Source organism: Pimephales promelas, chromosome 21 (assembly GCF_988280905.1).
Source record: "Pimephales promelas chromosome 21, fPimPro1.hap1.1, whole genome shotgun sequence".
Taxonomy (NCBI): domain Eukaryota; kingdom Metazoa; phylum Chordata; class Actinopteri; order Cypriniformes; family Leuciscidae; genus Pimephales; species Pimephales promelas.
Genome location: NC_142789.1, coordinates 6008548 through 6030324, shown reverse-complemented (window position 1 = coordinate 6030324; position 21777 = coordinate 6008548). Strand labels below are relative to the sequence as shown.

Here is a 21777-nt window from a genome sequence, read left to right as displayed (position 1 = left end):
CATGCACCCCCTGCTGGTGAAGAAGACTAACAGCAGATGGAGAATATGCTCGGCAATCTACTCCTTTTCCTGCAGTTCCTGGATGTCAGCGTAGTATTTTCTGTTGAATTTGAACCACTGAATTTGTGGAAGTGAATTTTCAAGGCGAAATAAAATGGACCCGAAAATGGCCTGTTAAATATTATAGGTTGTATTTTTAAACAGGTTGAACATTTTGGAAGTGAAAGATGAAAGGTGAATATGGATTATTGAATTTTTAATAATGAAAATGTATTTGAAATATTTTTAATTGAAATATTCACAGCTTAAATATTCAACCATGTTGAATTTCAGCCCATAAAAATGCAAGCCTTAAAAATACAATGGATTAAAATGCAAGTATGGTTAACGTAATGCATTTTTTTTTTTTTTTTACAGTTGGTATAATTCATCATGCTTTTTGTTTCAAAAACATTTGACATTATTTTACTTCCATGCTGGTGACTTCAGGAATTAGATTTCAGGTAAAGTGCATTTTTTTCCAATCATATTTTGCCCAAAATTACAGTATTATTACATAATGTCATCTACTTTATATCTTCCTCTAATTCCTTCACTTTATATCCGTTTATCGCTGTCTCATGCTTTCTGGTTTGCTTTATACAGGCTTTAGTTCTTCTTTGGAAAACCAAGTGAAGATGTTTATTAGTCGTTTGTTGTAGTGCTTAAAAAAAATTCTCCCATTGCTCTGAACAGCGTTGTGACTTTGCAGATGTTGTTTATGCTCAAACATGAACATTACACACTAACTAAAGTTAAAAAAGTGAAATCATAATCAACCACCCCATTAATGATCTGTCGACATGATGGCGGCGAATCGCAGAGCTGCTGCAAACATATCCGTCGCTCTCTACAGCTCTACTTTTCCAATTCTTTCTACTTCTAAGAACAAACACGTATGGGTATATTGGGGTTTTGAATCATGTTCATTATGTTATGTTCATTTACGCGTGCATGCGAGCACGAGCAATACACTGCCACTGCAGTTCACTTAACGGCCACCGGTGTCACTCATAACAAGGGTTTCTGAATTCTAAATAGACCTTTTTTTCCTGCTGTAGAATTGTCCTTGCATTAGTTCGGATCAGCACATGCACATAATAAGTTTCTGTTTGTCATAAAGTCCTTGCAAAGTCCACAAATTATGTTTGTTTGTTCTGTCGGTCCCTTTGCGAAATCAATCTCAAACTTGGCTCTGCTTTATTCTGCCACAGCCTAGGGATGAACTTTGGAGTAAGGGCTGAAACGAGCAAGCACTCATTGCACAGATGAGTTTGTTTGGCTGTAAATGTCCTGAAAACTGAGGCTGGGAAAAGAAGAAATGTTCTGAAATCATCATGGTTGATAATAAGCTCTTTCTTCTGCTACTTTTGACCGTCGCCATGTCCAGTAAGTGTCTCTAATGAGCGGTCATTCTGATTTGCACAAATCAAAATTTTTACCCTCAAATATTTCCACTGCAAAAAGTTTTCTTTCTTTGTATTTTTTCCAATACAAGTAGTAAAATACATTTACTAAAAATGCAAAATGACATGTATATTGTAGATGTATATAAAAAAGTGAGATTTGTCCTTAAAATACATGAAATATTCGGATACAAACATTTTTGCTTTTTTAAATAATATGAAAATATTTTTTCCAGTTTTAATAGGATACATTGTTGAAATGCACATTAAATCCATGTGTAAGCCCATTTCTGCCACATGAGATGAATCATGCTTTAGTAAATCTTAATTATGACAAAAATATTGAGATGAAAAGTCTTAATTATGACATAAAAAGTCGAAATTGACATACTAAGGCTAATAATAATAGTTATTATGATATAAAAGTAAAAAATGCAAAAAACAAGTAACAAGACAAGAGTAACTTAAAGTCATAATTCTAACAAACTAATAATTGTGGCTTTTTATATCAATTTTGACAGGGCAAAGTTAGGTAAAAAAGTTATAATCATGAGATAAAAATGTGAAATTACAACATACTAAATCATAATTTTGAGATTGAAATGTCAAAATCATGACATAAAAAGTAATAATTATAATCATAATAAAAATTATACAGATAATTATGCAACTAATAATTACAAGAAAAAAGTCATTTTATCTCATAATTATGTCAATTATGATCAAAGTCGAAGTTAGGACATAAAAAGTCCTTATGATGAGATTGAAAATTCAAAATGATTACATCAAGTCGAAATTATACGTCATTATTTAGATTTTTTGTCATAAATTATAAGTCATTATTATGAGATAAACAAAAAATGATGATGTGCTAAGCACTACAATCAGAACGTTTGAATTCATTTGACTCTTTTAACTTCATTGGCAGGTGTTTCTCGTTTCAGAATGCCATTGCAATAAAGAACTTTCCATTTAACATTTACATTAATCATTTAGCAGACGCTTTTAACCAAAGAATCAATCAAGCAGGCAGCGACTGACCACCAGAGCAAGTTTGTCTTTTGTCTCTGTTTTGTTTGTCTCTTCGGCTCGATAAACACACTCTCGCTGCAGCATCTGGATCAGTGCGAGAGGTTTGACAGATGCTGGAAGGAGAGAGCATTACAATGGTCTAGTCTGGAGAGAACAAGAGCTTGGAAGAGGAGTTGTGTAGCTCTGATAGGAAGGGTCTGATCCTTCTAATGTTGTATAAGGCAAATGTGCTCTGTGAAGTTTAACTGATCATCCATTACAACTCCAAGGTTCCTGGCTGTCCTCAGTGGAGTTAAGGTTGATGAGCCAATGGTTGAATGGAAGTTTTGGGTAAGCCGAGACCACGAGTAGTTCTGGCTTTACAAGGTTGAGTTGAAGGTGGTAGTCCTTCATCCAGCTAGAAATGTCCATCAGATCCTCTGTCTGGAATGAGAGGTAAAGTTGTGTGTCGTCAGCATAGCAGTGATGGGAAAAGCCATGTTTCTGAATGACAGATCCTAGTGATGACGTATAGATGCAGAAGAGAAGCGGTCCCAGCACTGAGCCCTGAGGCACTTCACCCCTCCATGATACCCTGACGGACTCCTGAGTTTTGCGGTTCCTGATGCCCTTCATCATGAGCATTGACAGGAGGAACTGGTGTGTCAAAAGCAGCAGACAGATCCAGTAAGATGAGAACTGAGGATTTGAAAGCTGCTCTTGCCTGTCTCAGAGCTTCAATAACCGAGAGCAGGGCGGACTCAGTCGAGTGGCACTTTTGAAACCAGACTGGTTGTTGTCCAGCTCATTCAAATGTCTTAGCAATGAATGGAAGAATGTATACCAGTATGGTATACATTTAGATTACTAAAGGATCACACATACTGTACATTCAAGTTGGTATTTTTGAACATTTTTTATCCCTGACTACGCTAGAGTTTCAATTTACTCTAATAATGTACGTTTGTTTTCTATTGCAGAAGCTCAGGACAAAGGAGTGCCATGCTTGAGTATGTCTCAATTATTCTGCAGAATCTACTGTACATGCAAAACCTACATTTGTAATGATCTAAATTCAATATTAGGCCTAAATGTCAGCATGTATTTCTGCAGTTTCTCATTTGTTGATAATGTGTATCAAATGAGAAGCTCTGCTTCTTTATAGTGGCCGGAAGATACAAGCCCTTCAACAAGTATGAGTACTTCTATGAGACAGAGTCGTTGAATGCTTTGAACGGGGCTGTCAACGGCCCCAAGGCCAGCTGCAAGGTACATTATGAGTTCATGTCACCTCATCAAACTCTAAAGATACTACTGTTTTTTTCAGCAATGAAGTGTGACTATCATATTAGGTTGAGATTGCGGCTCCTGGTACATGCAGCTACATTGTGCGCACCACCGATTGCACACTGAGTGAAGTGATTGACGTGGATGCGGATGGAAAGCCTGTGTTTGGAGCAGCTGCCGGTGCGGAGGACTTCAAAACCGCCATGGAGAGGTAAATGCCTGTTCTAGTTTTCACAACTATAGGCCCTCATTGTGTTTCATTTCAGTTTCATTTGATCATGTGTTATTGTTCTCACCTGTGCCTCATTTCTCTTCTAAGTTGCTCTGTTTTTTGCTCAGTGTTTATTATGTTGAGACCAACCTCTCCAGTCTTTTGGCGAATTCCTCTTGTGATTTTCCCTCTTGTGAGTTTTTGGGAAACATAATTTACACTTTGATGTTTCTAGACCCTCTTTTGGATTCTTTTGGATTGACTGAATTAGGAGATTCTGTTTTGGATTTACTTAATCATTTTTTGTATTGAGCTTTTAGAACTGGATCTTTTGTTTTGGAATTACATTAAGGAGACATGAAGTGTACACCCTGACTGAGCTCTCGTTTGTGCAACTGGGTCCTCTACTTTTCACCTTCATTCGGTCCTCACAGATTTGTTATAACCTTGGATCTGACAATACTAACAATAACTAGGGTGCATGTCAATCAGCTCCCTATATTTCGGGAACTAGATGGTCATATTCAGCAGATTCGTCTCTCTTTGTTCAGACGCCCTCTGAAGTTCACCGTTGAGGGAGACGATGACATCAAGCTTTTCCCTGAGGAAGATGAGCAGATAAACATCCTCAACATCAAGAGGGGAATCATCTCTGCTCTTGCTGTCCCAGTACTTGAGGAGGACAGGAACGAAGACATGGTCCGTTGCAGGGCTGCATGATTTATCAAAATGAAATCGGTTTTGGGATATGGCCTAATGCGTTGGTCAAACTACACAGGCTGCAATTTAATTACGATAAATACATATATGTGTTACTGGTTTCAGAGTGAAGATATCATCTACACCTGATATCATGGGTTACAAGCATGTGAATGAAATGCTGAGCTTTAATCTGAAACCAGCTGCGCATATTTTTATTTGCCTATGTTTTATATTTTTAAAAGCTTGGTGGGTTACCGTTTCAAAAATGAAGAAATTAAGATTTAAGATATTTGTCCAAATCCACTTCTAACATTCAGACCCTTTCTATTCCAGCCCACCATCTACGGTCTGTGTAAGACTGACTATGTTGTGAACACCAAAGAGGACGTCGCCACCGAAGTCACCCTTAGAAGAGATTTGTCCGATTGTGACAAGTTCAGGCCAGTCGAAGACCACACCAGTCCCCTCGCCCTCATCTCTGGCATGGTGAGTTCAGAGACCTAGACCTAACATTCTCCAATCATGCTATTTTATAGGTTGCTATTTTTTTTTTGCGTTTTACTTTCATCCAATGCTCTGATTGGTCAGACAGCCCAATCTGTGGTGATTGGTCTGAAACCAAACGCTCATTAGCATATCAGCTCTTTCTCAGCACTTGATACACAGTATAATACAAACAGTAACGATGACCTCGGTTTTGCCATTTATCTCTCATCAAAGTGGATTTGCTTTGTCAGCAGAAAACAGCGGCTTTCTCAACATGAACAACACGAACCAAACTCATTCAGTCTCAGAAACACTACAGTGATTGAGCCAGTCAAGACCAGCGACCAGAGAGCCAATAATGCAAATTAGTTACAACACAGATTCAGTAGGAAGTGAGACTCAATTATTGACGACTCATTTCAGGCAGTTCAGGACACATTATTATATAATTGAATATTTAATTTGGCAAGGCTTAAACTTTCATGACAATTAATTACAGAGGGAACCTCAAGGAGCATATTAAAATAATAAACATTAAAATAATTTAAAAATAAGTGCCATGACCCCTTTTAAACCTAGTGGAGATGAATAGGTTGAGATGTCCAATGTTTATCCTTCTCTCTTCCCAAGAATTATCTTCTTGCTCAGCTGATCAGAAGCAACCAGACCTGCAAATACAAGTTTAATAATGAGCAGCACCACATGACCTCTGGAACTTGCACCGAAAAACATGTGCTTGTGCTCTTTTCACATAAGTAAGTGAAATAATAAATTCCTGTAGCTCGTGTAACTTTAGAGCATGTCTCTAGAAATGCCAATGTCATAACATATTAACCATGTGAATTGGAGTGATTGTGTGCATATTTTTAAATAAAACCATGATTAGGAAGTTTTTCATCTGCAAAATACATAAATGTACTTGTACACGTAAGTATTTTGGATGCTCATGCACTGATGTTTGTCTCTATGACTTTGACTCAACCAGGGGAGAATATGGAGTGGTCAATACTGGCAAACAGGCCTTGACCCTTCTGGGAGTCGCTAAGTACAGTGACAGAGTCTTTGACCACAGTAAGAGAACATCTCTTTGGTATGAATGTTCATAATTTGCATGTCAAACTGAATGCAAAATACACTGTTATTCCTCCAGATATGGCCAACATGAAACCCCTCCATCAAGAGAGCAGTGTTGACATGAGCCCCATCCAGGATAAAGAAGCCGCTCTTGTTGTTCTGAGGGAAATTGCTGGGCTTTCTAAGACCAACGATGGACGTAAGAGAGCCCACTTGGCCCACAAGCTCGTAGCCGTGATCCGCAAGATGGAAGCTGAAACCTTGACGGCCGTTGTTCCCGAGGCATTGGAAATCTCTCAGTCTTTCACGTACCAGGCTTTGCTGCAGTGCGGTACACCAAAATGCTGCAGTGCTGTCATGCAGATATTCAGGACCTTTGACAAGATCTCAGGTGAGATTGACGCTGCTGTATATGCCATGGGAATGATACCCCGGTCCTCCCGCGTCCTTGTGAAGGAAATGCTGGCGATGGCAAAGTTCAAGCCAAGCAAACCCATCTACTACGCTCTCAGCAATGCTGTGAGAAGGTGAGAACCAGCTGTAGAAATGTATTCCATTTAAAACTTTAGATTAACATATAAGTTGAATTTTACAAATTGGTAGGATTTCTGAGAAACAGTTAAGGATTGGCCAAGATCTTGGGTTCCATTCCAAGTGAACGCATGCACAATGTTATTATTCTAAAATTTTGATTGGTAATGTTTACCTTGATGATTATTGTGTCTGACTAATGCATAAACATAGGACTCTTAAATTTGCAAACATGTGAGAAGACATTTTCAGACAAATCACAGTTTTGTCCAACTGACTGTCGTCAATGTTGTACCCAAGGCTCTTTGAGACGGATGGAGTCACCAGTGAGATCCAGGCAGTGGCCGATTACGCCCTTGAACAGATCGGTGATTGCACAGGGGACCAGGAACACGTCTTTCTTTCTTTGAAGGCATGTTCACACAAATTCTTACATGCTAATAAATTCAACTTCAGACTCTACAACTAAAGCCCTATTCGGATGGTAATTGTTTGTCATGTGAACCTAAGGTATTTTCAATATTAACAGGCTGGGATTTTATTGCCATCTGATTCCAGAATGTCTGTGTTTTTCTCCTACTATCTGCAAAAAAATTCACAGCTAAATTACTGTCTATTTTTTGATGTTGGAAAGGTAATTGCCATCAAATCCATAAGAAGGGATCAATCAAAAAGTTATTTTATTAAATTATTTTTGACCACTGCCAAGCAATGGCCAACTGGTTTGCTTCGCAGCATAGCATTTGAAGCAAAAAGTTTGTAAATGAAACTTGACCAAATCTTAGCTACTCGTACCGTACAATGAATTTGACACACCAAAATGGATGTTGGGCTCTAACTCTTGAATGCCTCAGGAAATTGGGACGAAACTTAATAATCATGACTCCATGGTACTTGCCAGGGGCGTCACTAGGCCCTTTTTACGGGGGCTTCAGCCCACCTAAATTTAAGCCTAGCCCCCCTAAAAATTTGTGATTAATATGCAACACAAATTCGTGTTCGCTTCAGTCTTGTTTTAATCAGATTCAGCGCGTTCTTCTGTGTGTGTGTGTGTGTGTTGTTCATCTGAGCCCATTGGTCTGTCATCGCTCGTCAATGTGAGAATATTTGAGATAACCAATCAAATCAAAGTAGGCGGGCTTTACATTCACAGACGCTGAGCGCGAATTTTAGCAGCTCGAGCACGACTCGACGACGCTCTAGTTCACAGGCAAGTGCGAGACAAGATGTAAGTTGCTAAACTTGTAACGTATATTTGACAGTTTTTTGAGGTCATAAATTTTAAACGAATGACAAAAAATAATCAGGAAAACTAATATAGTTGTGTCTAATTTCACCCTTTTGAACTGAAATTGGGCATGTAACGTCAGCCTAATGTAATCATTCCTTTACTGTCATTTTGAGGGGACAAGAAACATTACCAAAGCCGTTTTCATCATGTTAGGTACAGGATTAATAATGAATGTGTACATATTGAAAATATAATACAAATTGTAGCCTTTAGTAAAAAAAAAAAAAAGCTCAGCTTTAGGAGGGGAAGAGAAAGGGCAGGACTGACAAAAAAAAAAAGGATGATGGAAATGAGGAGCGAGCAGGTGACAAATAGTCTACTGACACAGTTTTAAAGCTATTTTTTTTTATCCTTTTTTGGTCTTCAAACGTCTTGAAATGCACATATCAGAGATAAAAAAATAACCCCCAAACCTCCACCTCAAATGTAGGACCTCTTTGATTATAAAGCCCTGTCTACAGCCCTGTATTAGGCATCCGTATCAGAAAGAGTTTTATCCCAAGTGTGCTTGCACACACAAGGAATTTGTTTTGATGCTGATGTTTCTAGTGCACATATGCAAATATGTCATAAGGCATAAGATCAATAATGAATGTGTAGTCTTAAATGTAAATTAATTTTATAAACTTAGTTATCTTTCCTAGTAGTTTTCAGTAAATGAACACGTCTGAGAAAATGATTCATAGGCAAAATCAACCAGTTGACCCTATGTTTACTTTCTTCACTGTCAGACAAAAATGAAAAGCCTATTATCAGTCAAAGCTCACCTTTAGGAGGGGAAGAGACAGGGCAAGAGAAAATCAAAGAGAAAAAGAGTTTGATGCTGATGATGAGCGAAAAAATAATCAGCTGCCCACTGACATGGTTTTATCCCCCAAAAAATGGCCTTCAAAACATAGTAGTTCAGAGAATTCAAAATTTTCAACACAACTCAACTTCAGGACTACAGTGATTATAAAACCCTGCAATTGCATGGTAATGAAAGTGAGCATTAGACCTTAAATGAAACTTTTACCTTTTTTTTAATCATACCCTCATTGGGGGCTTAGCCCCCCTAAAAGGAAAATCCTAAAATCGCCCCTGGTACTTGCACATTTGTGGCACTGCACCGCCTACTCTTCAATTGAAAGGAAGATTTGAGTTTTTGCTTATAACTGGATGGTCTGGCCAAACATCATGCATTTGGTCTCGTTATGGCGCTTTTCCACTGCATAGTACGGTACGGTTCGGTTCGGTACGGCTCACTTGTGGTGCTTTTCCACTGCATGGTACGGTACAGTACGGTTCGCTTCAGGTCGCTTTAAATGGTACCTGGTCTGTTGAGGTTCCAAGCGTACCGTACCGGTACTAAAATGTGACGTGAAACACTGCAGATCACTGATTGGTCAGACAGAATCGTCACTACCAGCGTCACTACTAGCGTCATTGGATTTGCGACACGAGACACTTTTTTAGCAGTATTTTTATTTTGCTGCCATCAGCCTCATTTTAAACACATTTTTCCGTCTAGCAGTTAAAAACAACCACATACCGAGAATCAGGAACATCATCCCCTCGATAGTCTCCATTGTTCCTGTGTTGTGGGTTTGAAAATGTGGCGCTTTTAAGATGATGTCATGGCAGTAGAGGCGCGCGCAAATAACGATCAGTCCCACACACTTTGAAGGGGTACTACTGCAGTGGAAACGCAAAGCGAGCCGAACTGTTCCGCGCCGAGTCGAAGCGTACTGAGCCGAACCGTACCGTAATATGCAGTGGAAAAGCGCCATTAGATTACCCTAAAAGTCTTATTACAGGTCATTGGCAACATGGTGGCTGCACTGGGAGCTGCGCGTCCTGCTTTGCAGTCTTCTGTTATTCAATGCATCAAGCAGCCAGCTGCCTCCGCTTCAGTCCAACAGGCCGCGGTCCAGGTCTACAGACAGACTCCTGTACCTGAAGAGGTGAGCTGTTTAATAAATCCACAACTCTTGGTGAGTTTGAAGTCAGTATAAAATAGGGCCACACAATATTGGAAAATATTGACATTGATATATACGTATATATATTGAGATATATATTGAAAAAAATACAGGTGAAGCACTATGTTCATTTACACGGGTGCAGCTCAAAGCGTCTCAGAACAGCTTGATTAACGGTAATATAAAATATCTGAAATAAAAACGCTGCAATTGGGCTTAAAGGAGTAATTCACTTTTAAAAAAACTTTTGCTGATAATTTACTCACCCCCATGTCCATGTCATCCAAGATGTCCATGTCTTTCTTTCTTCAGTCGAAAAGAAATAAAGGTTTTTGATGAAAACATTCCAGCATTTTCTCCATATAATGCACTTCAGTGGATACCAAACCAAAATCTTTTTTCGAGTCATGACTCCAAGGGTCCTATATAAGACCCTTATTCATCGTCTGGTGTCATTTAAAGCCCTTTGAAGCTGCACTGAAACTCTCATTTAGACCTTGAACCATTTGGTTCCCAATGAAGTCCATTAAATGGAGAAAATCCTGGAATGTTTTCATCAAAAACCTTAATTTCTTTTCGACTGAAGAAAGAAAGACGTGGACATCTTGAATGACATGGGGGTGAGTAAATTATCAGCAAAATTTTTTTTTAAAAGTGAACTACTCCTTTGACTATGACTCTTTATTTCCGTAAAGCATAAATGAATTGGTGATATCAAGTTGTCTTGCGTTCGGATTCCCGTTGTTTTATGATCGCAATTATGTGAGATGCTTCTAGGAAGGAAATAAATCAAATTATTCTGATGGAAGACTTTGGCAGTTCAAACCAACATTTGAGATGCTGTGATGCGATTGGTCTGCTGGTTAGTCCAATTATCCAATCACATCCTCTGTTGAGTCAAGTTTTTTATTGCGCATAGAGGAATTTATTCTGTAAATGTTTATGCGCATGTATTCTTATTGGATAAATATTAAGTTTTTTATGCAAATTTTTAGAATTTATCTGCATCTTATTATTTCCATCCAGTAATATCCCAAAAATAGATGGATAGAAATAGCTAATGAGACTCTGAAACGCTGTATCATGTAATAAATGTGTGTGAATGACAAACTTCACTCTAAAACCGATTGTGCATGTATTCACCTAATACAATCACAGCATGCGCTTTATCCATTCTTTTGCAATATATATGACAGCCATCATCTAATGGTAATTTCATGGCTTTTACAGGGCCGAAAGGTGCTCATGCATGCTGTTCTGGACAGAGCCGCATCCGTACAGAAGCGTGTAGCTGCATATCTCATCTTGATGAAGAACCCCACGCCTGCTGAACTCGCTCAACTGGCAGCGGCTCTCCTTGTTGAGGAAAATCCTCAGGTCAAAAGCTTCATCATCTCTCATATCAGCAACATCTTGAGCTCTACAGCACCAGAGACACTGGAGTAAGTTAAGAAGAAGAACCTAATCTATTTATCAGAAGAAAAGGTAATGTTGTTTTGTTTACTCCCTAGCTTGAGACAGAAGATTCAAGAGGCCTTTCAAGGCAATGAAATTGAAATGCTTATGGAACCAAATGAACTCTCTCGGTACTACAGACTTGGGTCTTTAGAGGGAAACATGATCTTTGAATCTTCTAATGAACTTCCAAGGGAGGTCATGTTGGAGATGACCTTGAATGCTTTTGGATTTGATATGGACTTGATTGAGGTACAGAGTTCAATAAAAGTCCAACATTTAATTGATTATGGCCCTATGAAATCTGTTTGATATTTGCCAAATTCTGTTTGCCGTAATCAAGCAGCTCTTGATGTCTTTGATTCTTGCTTTCAGATTGGCATGGAGGGAAAGGGCTTTGAGCCGATTGTGGAGGCTCTCTTCGGTGACGATGGATTCTTCCCAGATACTATCATGAAGACCATCTCATATGCCACTGACAAAATGCCCATCGAACTCAATGAGGTCTTGGAAAACATTCTTCCGTTCATGGGAAACGATAGGAAGAAGAGACAGGTATTACATCTACTGAAAGTTGCAAATGGATGTATTTCTTCACAGCTGGATCCCAATCTCAATCTCTTCTGTGTGCTGTAGGCTTCTCAAAACATAGTCAATGAAATCAGTCATAATGTCAACAAGCTTATCGAGGACTTAAAGGCCCAGGATGCTCCTGAAGCAATGGTGTACCTCAAGCTTCTGGGTGCTGAACTTGGGTATCTTGATACAAAAGATGGCAAGATGATTCACAATCTCTTTAAGATGATCCCCACTGACGTGAGTACAGTTTTACCAACCACCTCTGTCCATCACATGGATTCTGTCATCAGAATTAGTAATGCAAACAAGGCAGTTGACATGTCAAGTAAACAAGTAAACGGTGGCTGTACTAAAACTTGCTTTCGTGACAAATTTTTTTTAAACATCCGAAGACAACAGGATAAGTAAAAATATAATGAAAATGTAATATAGTGCATATATTTATCAAAATAATTTTTTTCTAGTTGACTATCAAGTTTATGATCATTGAATGGCTTTTCTGAGGCAAATGTAACTACCGGTACGTAACATTGTTCTCAAACTGTTTTATTGATGTCTTTCCTTGGTTGAAACACTGATTACATGAGACATGATTGATTTCAGTGAGATTTTCTGAATCTTTTGTTGTGGAAAAACAATAATTAAACAAACAGCATCACAGCGTAAGAGACATCAGGATTCAAATGAAAGTTTAAAATATTTATTCTTGCAAGAATAGGACTGCAGGGGTGAGTGAAGACAAGGAGGAAGGTTTTGCCGGCAGTCTTGAGCCCCTTTCACACAGCGCGTTGATCCCGAAGCAAATACGACCCGGGATTGACACCGGCATCGATGCCGGGTTGGGGACCTAGTAACATTGCCGGAATCAGTCCCGGAACGCGCGCTGTGTGAACAAAAGCCAGGACCAATGCCGTAAGGGGTGTGTCATAGTGATGACGTTCATGCCATCGCGCAACTCTGTTGCTCTTAGAAGAAAGTTTGTGTTCGTCCAGCCCGTTCTCATCCTTGAGCGTCACATAGAACGCTATATCACAAAACTGCGCTATACTACGCACATGGCACCCTTTATCGTTAATATTCACGCGAACCCAAGGCATCATAAATCCTTTAGCGTAACATGAGACTACCCTACCCTACTCTACCCCACACCTAAACCTAACCATCACAGCGATAACGGGTGCCATGTGCATAGTATAGTGCCATTTTGTCATATAGCATTCTGTATGACGCTAAAGGATGAGAATGCGTTGGTTCGCATCCAAATGTCTGCAAACTGGAATGAAGCAGAGACCAGGAGCTCCTCACTATCCGCGCTGAAGCTAAGATCGTTCACCAGCTTTGTGGAACGGTATGCGCGTGTAGGCCTGGCCTACATGTTTTCAACGCGTGCGTTACACGTCTCGTCCTGACGTCATGTGTCTTTCCTGGATCTTTCCGGGTGAACGCACTCACAGATCCCGGCAAATCACTGGCAGTGTGAATGAACCAAAATCAAACATTCCCGGGACAAATGCCGGGTCACATTATCCGCGTATTTTCCGGAATCTCTGTGTGAAAGGGGCTTTATAGTGTCCTTTTCAAAGCAAATCTCTTGTCAATTGTTGGTTGGACAAGAGGAACAAAGGAAGGGTCTTCTCACCTCTGAAGTCAGAGGCCACTATCCAATCACCTCCTGAGTGTCTCACACCCACCCTACAGCTGTATCAACATATCAAAAGAAAACAGGTTCTCTGTTCTCATTCACAGAACACAGATAATGAACACATGATATTTCGATGCAATGTCTATTATTCATCAGCCAATATTAAAATTTCCATTACACTTTCAACCTTCTTTCTGATATTCATTGAGCTTTATTTGGTATTATCTAGTAGTAAAGAGGAAGTGATGCTCAGTTCAGCGATCTGTCCCCTCACAAATCCACATTTATTGTTTGAATTTTGCAGAGGTGGAAGTAACGAATTACAACTACTCAGATTACTGTAGTGAAGTCAATTATTTTATCCTTTAAAAACTCATCTTTGATCCTTCCTGTGAAAATAATTTCCTCATGCCTTAAAAATAGCTTCAATGTAACTTAACACCCTTGTCATTTAGTATGGAATCATGAATATGCAAATTAGTCCCCACCTCTATACTCACTTTAAAAATTTTACAACCCTGAACAGTATCGATTAAAAATTAGATATCGGCATTGTCAATCCAGCTCTAGTGTCCACACAGCTGACATGTTTACCTGTTGTAGTTTATCCACGTTGTGGAACAAAATAGACCCTGAACACGCCATTAGAGAAAGAAACGCTACTTAAACGTCACTGTTTGGGTCAATAATTTCTATCCTCCAAAACCGTTTGCCCGAAACAACAAATTTCAGTCACCGAAATGTCTTTGCATTACTAATCAGCATTATATTTTTGATATAGTTCCTCAAAAGACTGCTGTCAAGTGTTGACAACGAGCTTTTCCTTCACTACATGTTCATGGATAATGAGTTTTATCTGCCCACCGGAGCTGGTTTTCCACTGAGAGTGGCTCTGTCTGGGACCTTTACTCCTGGAGTCAAAGGAGGATTGAGCTTTAATCCAGGCAAGGTGAGTCCAATCTGTGTTATGGTCAACAACAGATTACCTTGCATTTCTACTATAATGCTCTAAGATGTGTTCATGTTTTTGAACTGCATTTATTTGATCAAAAATATAGGAAAAATTGTGAAATCTTATTTCAATTTATACAAAAAAGCTGTTGTCTATGTAAATATATTGTGCAATGTAATTTATTCCTGTGATTGCAGCTGAATTTTCTGCATCATTACTCCAGTCTTCAATGTCACATAATCCTTCAGAAATCATTCTAATATGTTGCTCAGGTAATATTTCTGATTATCATCAGTGTTCATTCATATTTTTCACAAAATATGACTACTTTTAACATTGATGAAATCAAAAATGTTGCTTGATCCTCATATTAGAATGATTTCTGAAGGATTATGTGACATTGAAGACTGGAGTAATGATGCTGAAAATTTAGCTTTGATCACAGGAATAAAATATATCGGCAAGCAGCAATTTCCAGACCAAGCCCCAGAAGGGGCTGTAGCACAATGCGGAGCAGGAAAAGAAAAAAAGAAGAAGAAAAAAAAAAAAAAAAACGCTTGTTCAGAAGAACAGGTAAAAAATAACTCAAAATGAACAGAATTTTTATAAACTTATTTTTAATCCAAAGATTGGTAGAAAATGTTCTTGTTGGCTAGACAGTACCATATTTCTCCAGGTCTTTGAGGTCCCGAATTAACAGGACCTTCATCTCTTCACCAGATAAAGCATTTGTACGTATCCAAATTTTACAGTCCCTTGTCCAAGTTGAATGGATTTTCCTTTGTTTCTTCAGTGCCCTTGCATGTTTGGCTATTTCAGCATTCCTTTTCGTGAGATGCTCATTTACATACACGTGCGTGTCCTTCAGCTTTTTTCCCTGTTTCTATTTTCTGTTTACAAATCTCAAAATGATGGTTCTTTCCATTTGTCCATTCCTTTTGGGGAGGGTGTAGCAAGCAGCGATACTCTCCTTGTGAATAGAGATATCCCTTCTATTGAAGAACTTGACCACCTGGTCCTCCAGCGTCTGTTTTTCTTTCTCTGTTATATCAACTTCGCTGCTCTCCCCTCGGGTGACATTAGAGTAAGTGCGGTGTGTTGTTTTTAGGCCACTAATGACCACATCTTCTTTTCTTGTATATTGCTCCAAGTCATCAACTCTTTTTTCCAACTCTGCAATTTTCTCATCCTTTTGCGCAAGTAGGTTGTTTAGTTTCTTCACATCCTCTACCAAATCACTTATCTTGCCCACATTTTTAGCCATTCCATCAATCTTCCTTGCCAGTTCTCTCAAAAGCTTTCTTGACTTCCTCCATCTTGAATTTGACTGGTTTTCACAGTCTTGACAAGTATTGTCAGAAGTTCCCCAAAACATCAATATATTGGGAAATACTCATAAAAGTTAAATCCCAATGTCCATATAAAGCCAGAGACTTCACTTATCTACTTGGATGTCAAGTCATTTTCATGATTTTTAACGGATTCAGTTGCAGTCTCTCATTGCCATACACATTCGGCAGCCATCTTGGATCACATAATCATCAAATGATTTTGTTTAATATGCAACACTTGTGTCAGAAAGACACTATGTCTGGAACAGAAGCAAATTTTGCATCACTTCTGACCACAGTGCTACGCGCGGCCTCGGCATGTGCCACACAGGATTCGAACCCACGACCTGAAAGGTTTAGGGCTTGTAGCACAGGGTTTAGCAGCTTACGTTACTCAGTTGACGCTGACTCAGTGAACTGCAAAGGAGAGCCTTCGGTGTGAGACTGAGGACACAACAGCATTACTTAGCATGTTAACCAGATTAGCATGCTAAGCTAGTTTAATGCTAATGTAACTTTAACAGGTTAACCTGATAACGAGCCACATTAGAAAGAATGGCATCTGGTTAGTATATGCTAACCAATTAGCAAGGTCAACTTTGAAGAAGAATTTCTCGGGAACGGTGGTGAATATCAAAAATCCATTGTGCTGCTTGGTCCAAAGATCATCTGAGACAATTATTTACAAAATTGAGCAAGATTTGTCAAAAGTTTTTTATTTGCTTCATTATGATGGACAGTCAAATTGTTGGAAAATCGGCAAAAACCAAGGCACATAATGGCATAAATCAAATTTTAAACAATGTTTTCAAAAGTTGTCGAAGTGTTTTTGCAAAAAAGGTAAATCTCTGGAACACAAGGGGGCACTGTGTTCAAACTTCTCTGATATCTTCAGGACATACCATTGCTATTCCAATCCTGTCATGACACAAGGAGTCCATAAACATCAAAGTTTATGATTTTCTGACAAACTGTTCAAAAGTTTTGAGAAAAATTGCTTGAAAATAGATCTTAAATTTTGAAGATTTCATGACATGTAGGTGGTGCTGGTCCCAAATTTGGAATGTTCCCTCAGATCATGGTTCCAATAAAGAGTACCAATTTTCGTTTCGATTTATCAAAGTTTAGCCAAGATAAAGCCTCAGAACCAATTTTGGGTCAACCTCATTAAGTTTCAACTCTGAACAAAGATTAATTTAAAAACAAATCTGTTCAGTCATTTATGTGTGGGTCAGTCCCAAGATCATCTGAACCAATTTTTGTAAGAAGAGAGCAAAATTTAAAGGAGTAGTGAAAAAAAAAAAAATGAATATTGTACTTTTAAAAATGGGTACTACTGAAATGAGCAGTCTTAATGTAAGATATTGAATGTGATCTGGATAATGAGAGAAATCAGGTGTACTAAGTTTTTTCTAGAACTAAAGGTTCAAAAGTTATAACCATTTCAAAATTTAATTTTGAACTGGTGGTGGCACTATGTAGTTGATCCTACCGGCTCCAAAATATGTCCAATTACCATTCTTTACCATCCCTACAAGTGTGCTAAATCTCATACTTTTCCTGTTCCGTTAATAGGGCTCCTATACTCCCATTCAGGAGGAATAAAAAAATAGAAATTACAATGAGGGCTTGACCCCTTATTAAAGTTTACTATATATTCAGATAGAAAACAGCTTTTTTACATTGTAATGTTTTACTTTTTTTTAATCATATAAATGCTAAAACAATCTTAATCCAAACTTTTGACTGGTAATATACTAACATGAATTAATGACTACACCACAGAGGGAATTTGCTTTGACCCTGTCTGCTGGCATTGAGTTTGTGACTGAGATTGGGACTCACTTTCCCGACTATGTTCATTGTGGTCTGGAGATGCACACAAACATCTATCACGAGAGCGGTGTTACAGCAAGGCCCTCTGTGACCGACAGCCAGCTCAAGCTCTACATTCCAGCTCCTCATGGACCAACAGAACTCATTAGCATCACGTAAGTGAAACTTGATTATCAATGCATAAAAGCCCTTCACAGAAGAGGGAGATGCAAGAATCAGAATTGCAAGCAACTGGCAATTGCAAGAAAAGAATTGTGAAATAGTCACGATTACCTGTATAAATTTTATTCCTTGGCAGAATTAAATGGTTTGCCAAAAACCAGAATTGTGAGAAAGTCTGCAACCTGCAAAAAAAAAAAAAAAAAGTTCAGCACTCACTTTTCCTAGTGCAGCTTTGCTCACAGGAGCCAGAAGAGGGATGGCACACTGCTGTACTACAGTGGATGAAGATCTAACAGAGGGAGAAAAGGTTTAGCCATAGAATTCAAAAAGCACTAATATTAAGGGTTGAGGTAAGGCTGCGGAGCATACGGTTTCCTGCAGAGGAGCCAGTGACGATAATAATTAACTTTAGAGAGTAGAAAAATTAATAGACAAACTGCAAAAACAGTAACACCTTTATATTCGGCAAATCATCATGTTCAACCGTCAGAGCTCAATAAAGGCTGGACAAACCAGTGTGTAGACAATAACTTGTCTATTTTATTCAGGCTAGCCAGCAGTGCAAAGACAGTTCACCCGAAAATAAAGGAAGCTAAAATAATAATAATATCGCAGTTAGATCGGCAGGTAAACCCACGTCAGGCTGACCAGGAGAGAGGGAGAGAGAAGCGGCCGCCGCCAGCACCCGACTAGTCTTCTTTTGGGTTAATGAGTCTGAAGAACTGGTTGGGTGGACTCGATAGATGGCATGTCTTCTTCCTCAACTCTCGCTTTTTCCAAATAGCACATTAAAGAAAGTTTAGCCATTATTATGGCGCCGCCGAGAGTTTCCCTATAGGAACCCCCAGCAACCATAGCAACCAATAACGTTCCGGATGGAGGCTACAACTTGCTTCAACAGTTGCATTTTATTCGGCAAAACGAATTAAACACACACAGCAGTCAACAATAAATCAGGTATATATTAATATACTTTCTTAAATACATTTGAATTATAAAAATAAACTAAAAATTAGGGCTGTGCAAAAATTAATCGCGATTAATCGCATCCAAAATAAAAGTCTGTGTTTACATAATATATTTGCGTGTGCTGTATATAATTATTTTGTACATATAAATACACACACATGTATGTATATATTTAAGAAAATGTGTTATTCGTATATAAAATATTTATATTTATATAAAATAGAATATGTATTTATATACATATACAGAATTTAAGCACAAATAATTCTTAAATATATACATGCATGCATAGGTATTTATATATAGAAAATAATTATATACAGCACACACAATTATATTATTAAACACAGACTTTTATTTTGGATGCGATTAATCGCAATTAATTTTTGCACAGCCCTACTAAAAATGTATTTTTATCAAACTTGCCTGGGCGGGCCAGTGAGTAGTGTGGGTGGGCCAGTGCCACCCTTGCCCAATACTGGCTACGCCCATGGCAGAGGAGGCAGTGATGATGGATCAACAAATGTGGAATTAGAGAAATGGCTGATAAAGAAGCTAAAAGTTTTGTCAATCAAGTCAGGCAATATAAGTAGCTCTAAACACATGTTTCATCCTTTACAATGGCATGCCCATTTTTGGATGACATTGTAGATGATGAAGCACTTATATTGAGAAGGCCTTTCAGGCGTGAAAGAGTGTTTCGGGACAGGTCCGACCCATTGGCTTTTCCCGACAATTACCTGCAAGAGCGTTAGCCTACTGCTTTTCTGGGGATGGCATCCATCCGCTACCTGTGCAGACTGTTGGGTCCCAAAATTTGATCAGACACTTACCAGTCTGCAAAATGTTCTTATATTTGATCTTGACCTGTTGCCAGGTCCTCTTTGGTGCAGTCATGTTTGTTCTGTATAAATATTGATAGGATGTGTAACAAAAAAGAGTAACATTAATCAGCTGTCAGATTCACACGTCACAACATTGACTTCCACTGTTCATTTTTAAGTTTACAGTTGTTCATTTGAGCAAATGACAAGTAACTCCTTGAATGTATGATTATGACGTTTTAAGTAGCGCATTCAGTCGATCCGCTATTGTTTGCCATGCCCTTTCTCGCTCCTTTATAATAGCGGCAGTGTTTCCTTTTCTGAGTATGATGTGCTTCTCCATTAAAGGAACACTCCGACTTTTTGGGACTTTAGCCTATTCACCTTACCCCCCAGAGTTAGATAAGTCCATACATACCTTTTTCATCTCCGTGCGTGCTATAAGTCTGTTTGACGCACCCACCGCTAGCCTAGCTTAGCACAAAGACTGGATGTGAATGGTTGCAGCTTTCATACTAATCCAAATGAGTGACAAAATAACGCAAACGTTTTCCTATTTACATGTTGTGGTTTGTATAGTCACAGAGTGTGCAAATATCAAGGCCATATGTGTCACGTTGTGGGTTTTGTTTTGCTTTGTGTATCACGTGTTTCCTTGTTTGTCATGTGATCCTACCATGTGTCTTGTCTTTTGTTATGATGTTGCTCAGTGTCCACAGGTGTTTCTTATTTACCACACCCCCTTGTTAGCTTGATTAGCTTGTTTGTCTGTGTATTTATACCCCTGTGTTTCAGTTGTTGGTTGTCGGTTGTTGTCTAAATGTCACTCGGTTCCTGCCGGTTTCTCTGCCCTGTTCTGAGGTCCCTGGATTATCTGTTAGTGGGATTAATAAATGCTTGCGATTGGATTTGCATATTTGCTTTCTGTCTCGTTCCTGACGCGTTGTGACAGAACAACCGACCGCAAATGAATCCAGCAGCACAAATCCGTGAGTTTGCTGGTCAGATCGCGGCCTTGGCCCTGAATAGTTGTGATTTGTTCCAGTATACCTGGGGGTTTGTTCCTCTCGCTGCCTCCTGCTCTCTCGGTGATGAGGCTATTAAGCTGTGTTACCAGCTAGGGGCTAAGGAGGTCAACCCGAGGGAGCTCCCCAATCTCTCGGGTCTGAACTGGAGAGAGGCGATCTTCGTTTGTGAAGAGAGTTTCATTCCAAAGCTCACCGTCAGCCCTGCCGAGCCTGCGCTCACCGTCAGCCCTGCCGAGCCTGCGCTCACCGTCAGCCCTGCCGAGCCTGCGCTCACCGTCAGCCCTGCCGAGCCTGCGCTCACCGTCAGCCCTGCCGAGCCTGCGCTCACCGTCAGCCCTGCCGAGCCCGAGCTTTCAACGCTGGTTCCGTCCAGCTCTCCAGAGATTGAATGCTCTTCACCGCTGGTTCCGTCCAGCTCTCCAGAGATTGAATGCTCTTCACCGCTGGTTCCGTCCAGCTCTCCAGAGTCTGAATGCTCTTCGCCACTGGTCCCGTCCAGCTCTCGAGAGATTGAATGCTCTTCACCGCTGGTTCCGTCCAGCTCTCCAGAGATTGAATGCTCTTCACCGCTGGTTCCGTCCAGCTCTCCAGAGATTGAATGCTCTTCACCGCTGGTTCCGTCCAGCTCTCCAGAGACTGAATGCTCTTCACCGCTGGTTCCGTCCAGCTCTCCAGAGATTGAATGCTCTTCACCGCTGGTTCCGTCCAGCTCTCCAGAGACTGAATGCTCTTCACCGCTGGTTCCGTCCAGCTCGCCAGAGTCTGAATGCACTTCACCGCTGGTTCCGTCCAGCTCTCCAGAGACTGTATGCTCTTCACTGCAGGTTCCGTCCAGCCCTCCAGAGACTGTATGCTCTTCGCTGCTGGTTCCGTCCAGCTCGCCAGAGACTGTAGGCTCTTCACTGCTGGTTCCGTCCAGCCCTCCAGAGACTGTATGCTCTTCATTGCTGGTTCCGTCCAGCTCTCCAGAGATTGAATGCTCTTCACCGCTGGTTCCGTC

The 21777-nt window shown here is 39.7% G+C and overlaps 1 protein-coding gene across 1 annotated transcript in view; it reads left to right on the top strand.

Moving 5' to 3' along the window:
* The first annotated feature begins 1265 nt into the window (after nt 1-1265).
* The window catches only part of LOC120476379 (apolipoprotein B-100-like), a 126294-nt gene continuing 105782 nt past the window's right edge, over nt 1266-21777 (top strand). Inside the window, exons 1-17 of the mRNA XM_039667358.2 lie at nt 1266-1428; nt 3437-3466; nt 3622-3725; nt 3809-3954; nt 4506-4653; nt 4990-5142; nt 5773-5897; nt 6128-6213; nt 6293-6743; nt 7048-7159; nt 9835-9981; nt 11230-11441; nt 11511-11706; nt 11830-12009; nt 12091-12270; nt 14457-14624; nt 17744-17949. Coding sequence (XP_039523292.2) covers nt 1377-1428; nt 3437-3466; nt 3622-3725; nt 3809-3954; nt 4506-4653; nt 4990-5142; nt 5773-5897; nt 6128-6213; nt 6293-6743; nt 7048-7159; nt 9835-9981; nt 11230-11441; nt 11511-11706; nt 11830-12009; nt 12091-12270; nt 14457-14624; nt 17744-17949 — 2696 coding nt within the window. The 5' untranslated portion in view covers nt 1266-1376. The remainder of the gene's footprint in view (nt 1429-3436; nt 3467-3621; nt 3726-3808; nt 3955-4505; nt 4654-4989; nt 5143-5772; nt 5898-6127; nt 6214-6292; nt 6744-7047; nt 7160-9834; nt 9982-11229; nt 11442-11510; nt 11707-11829; nt 12010-12090; nt 12271-14456; nt 14625-17743; nt 17950-21777) is intronic.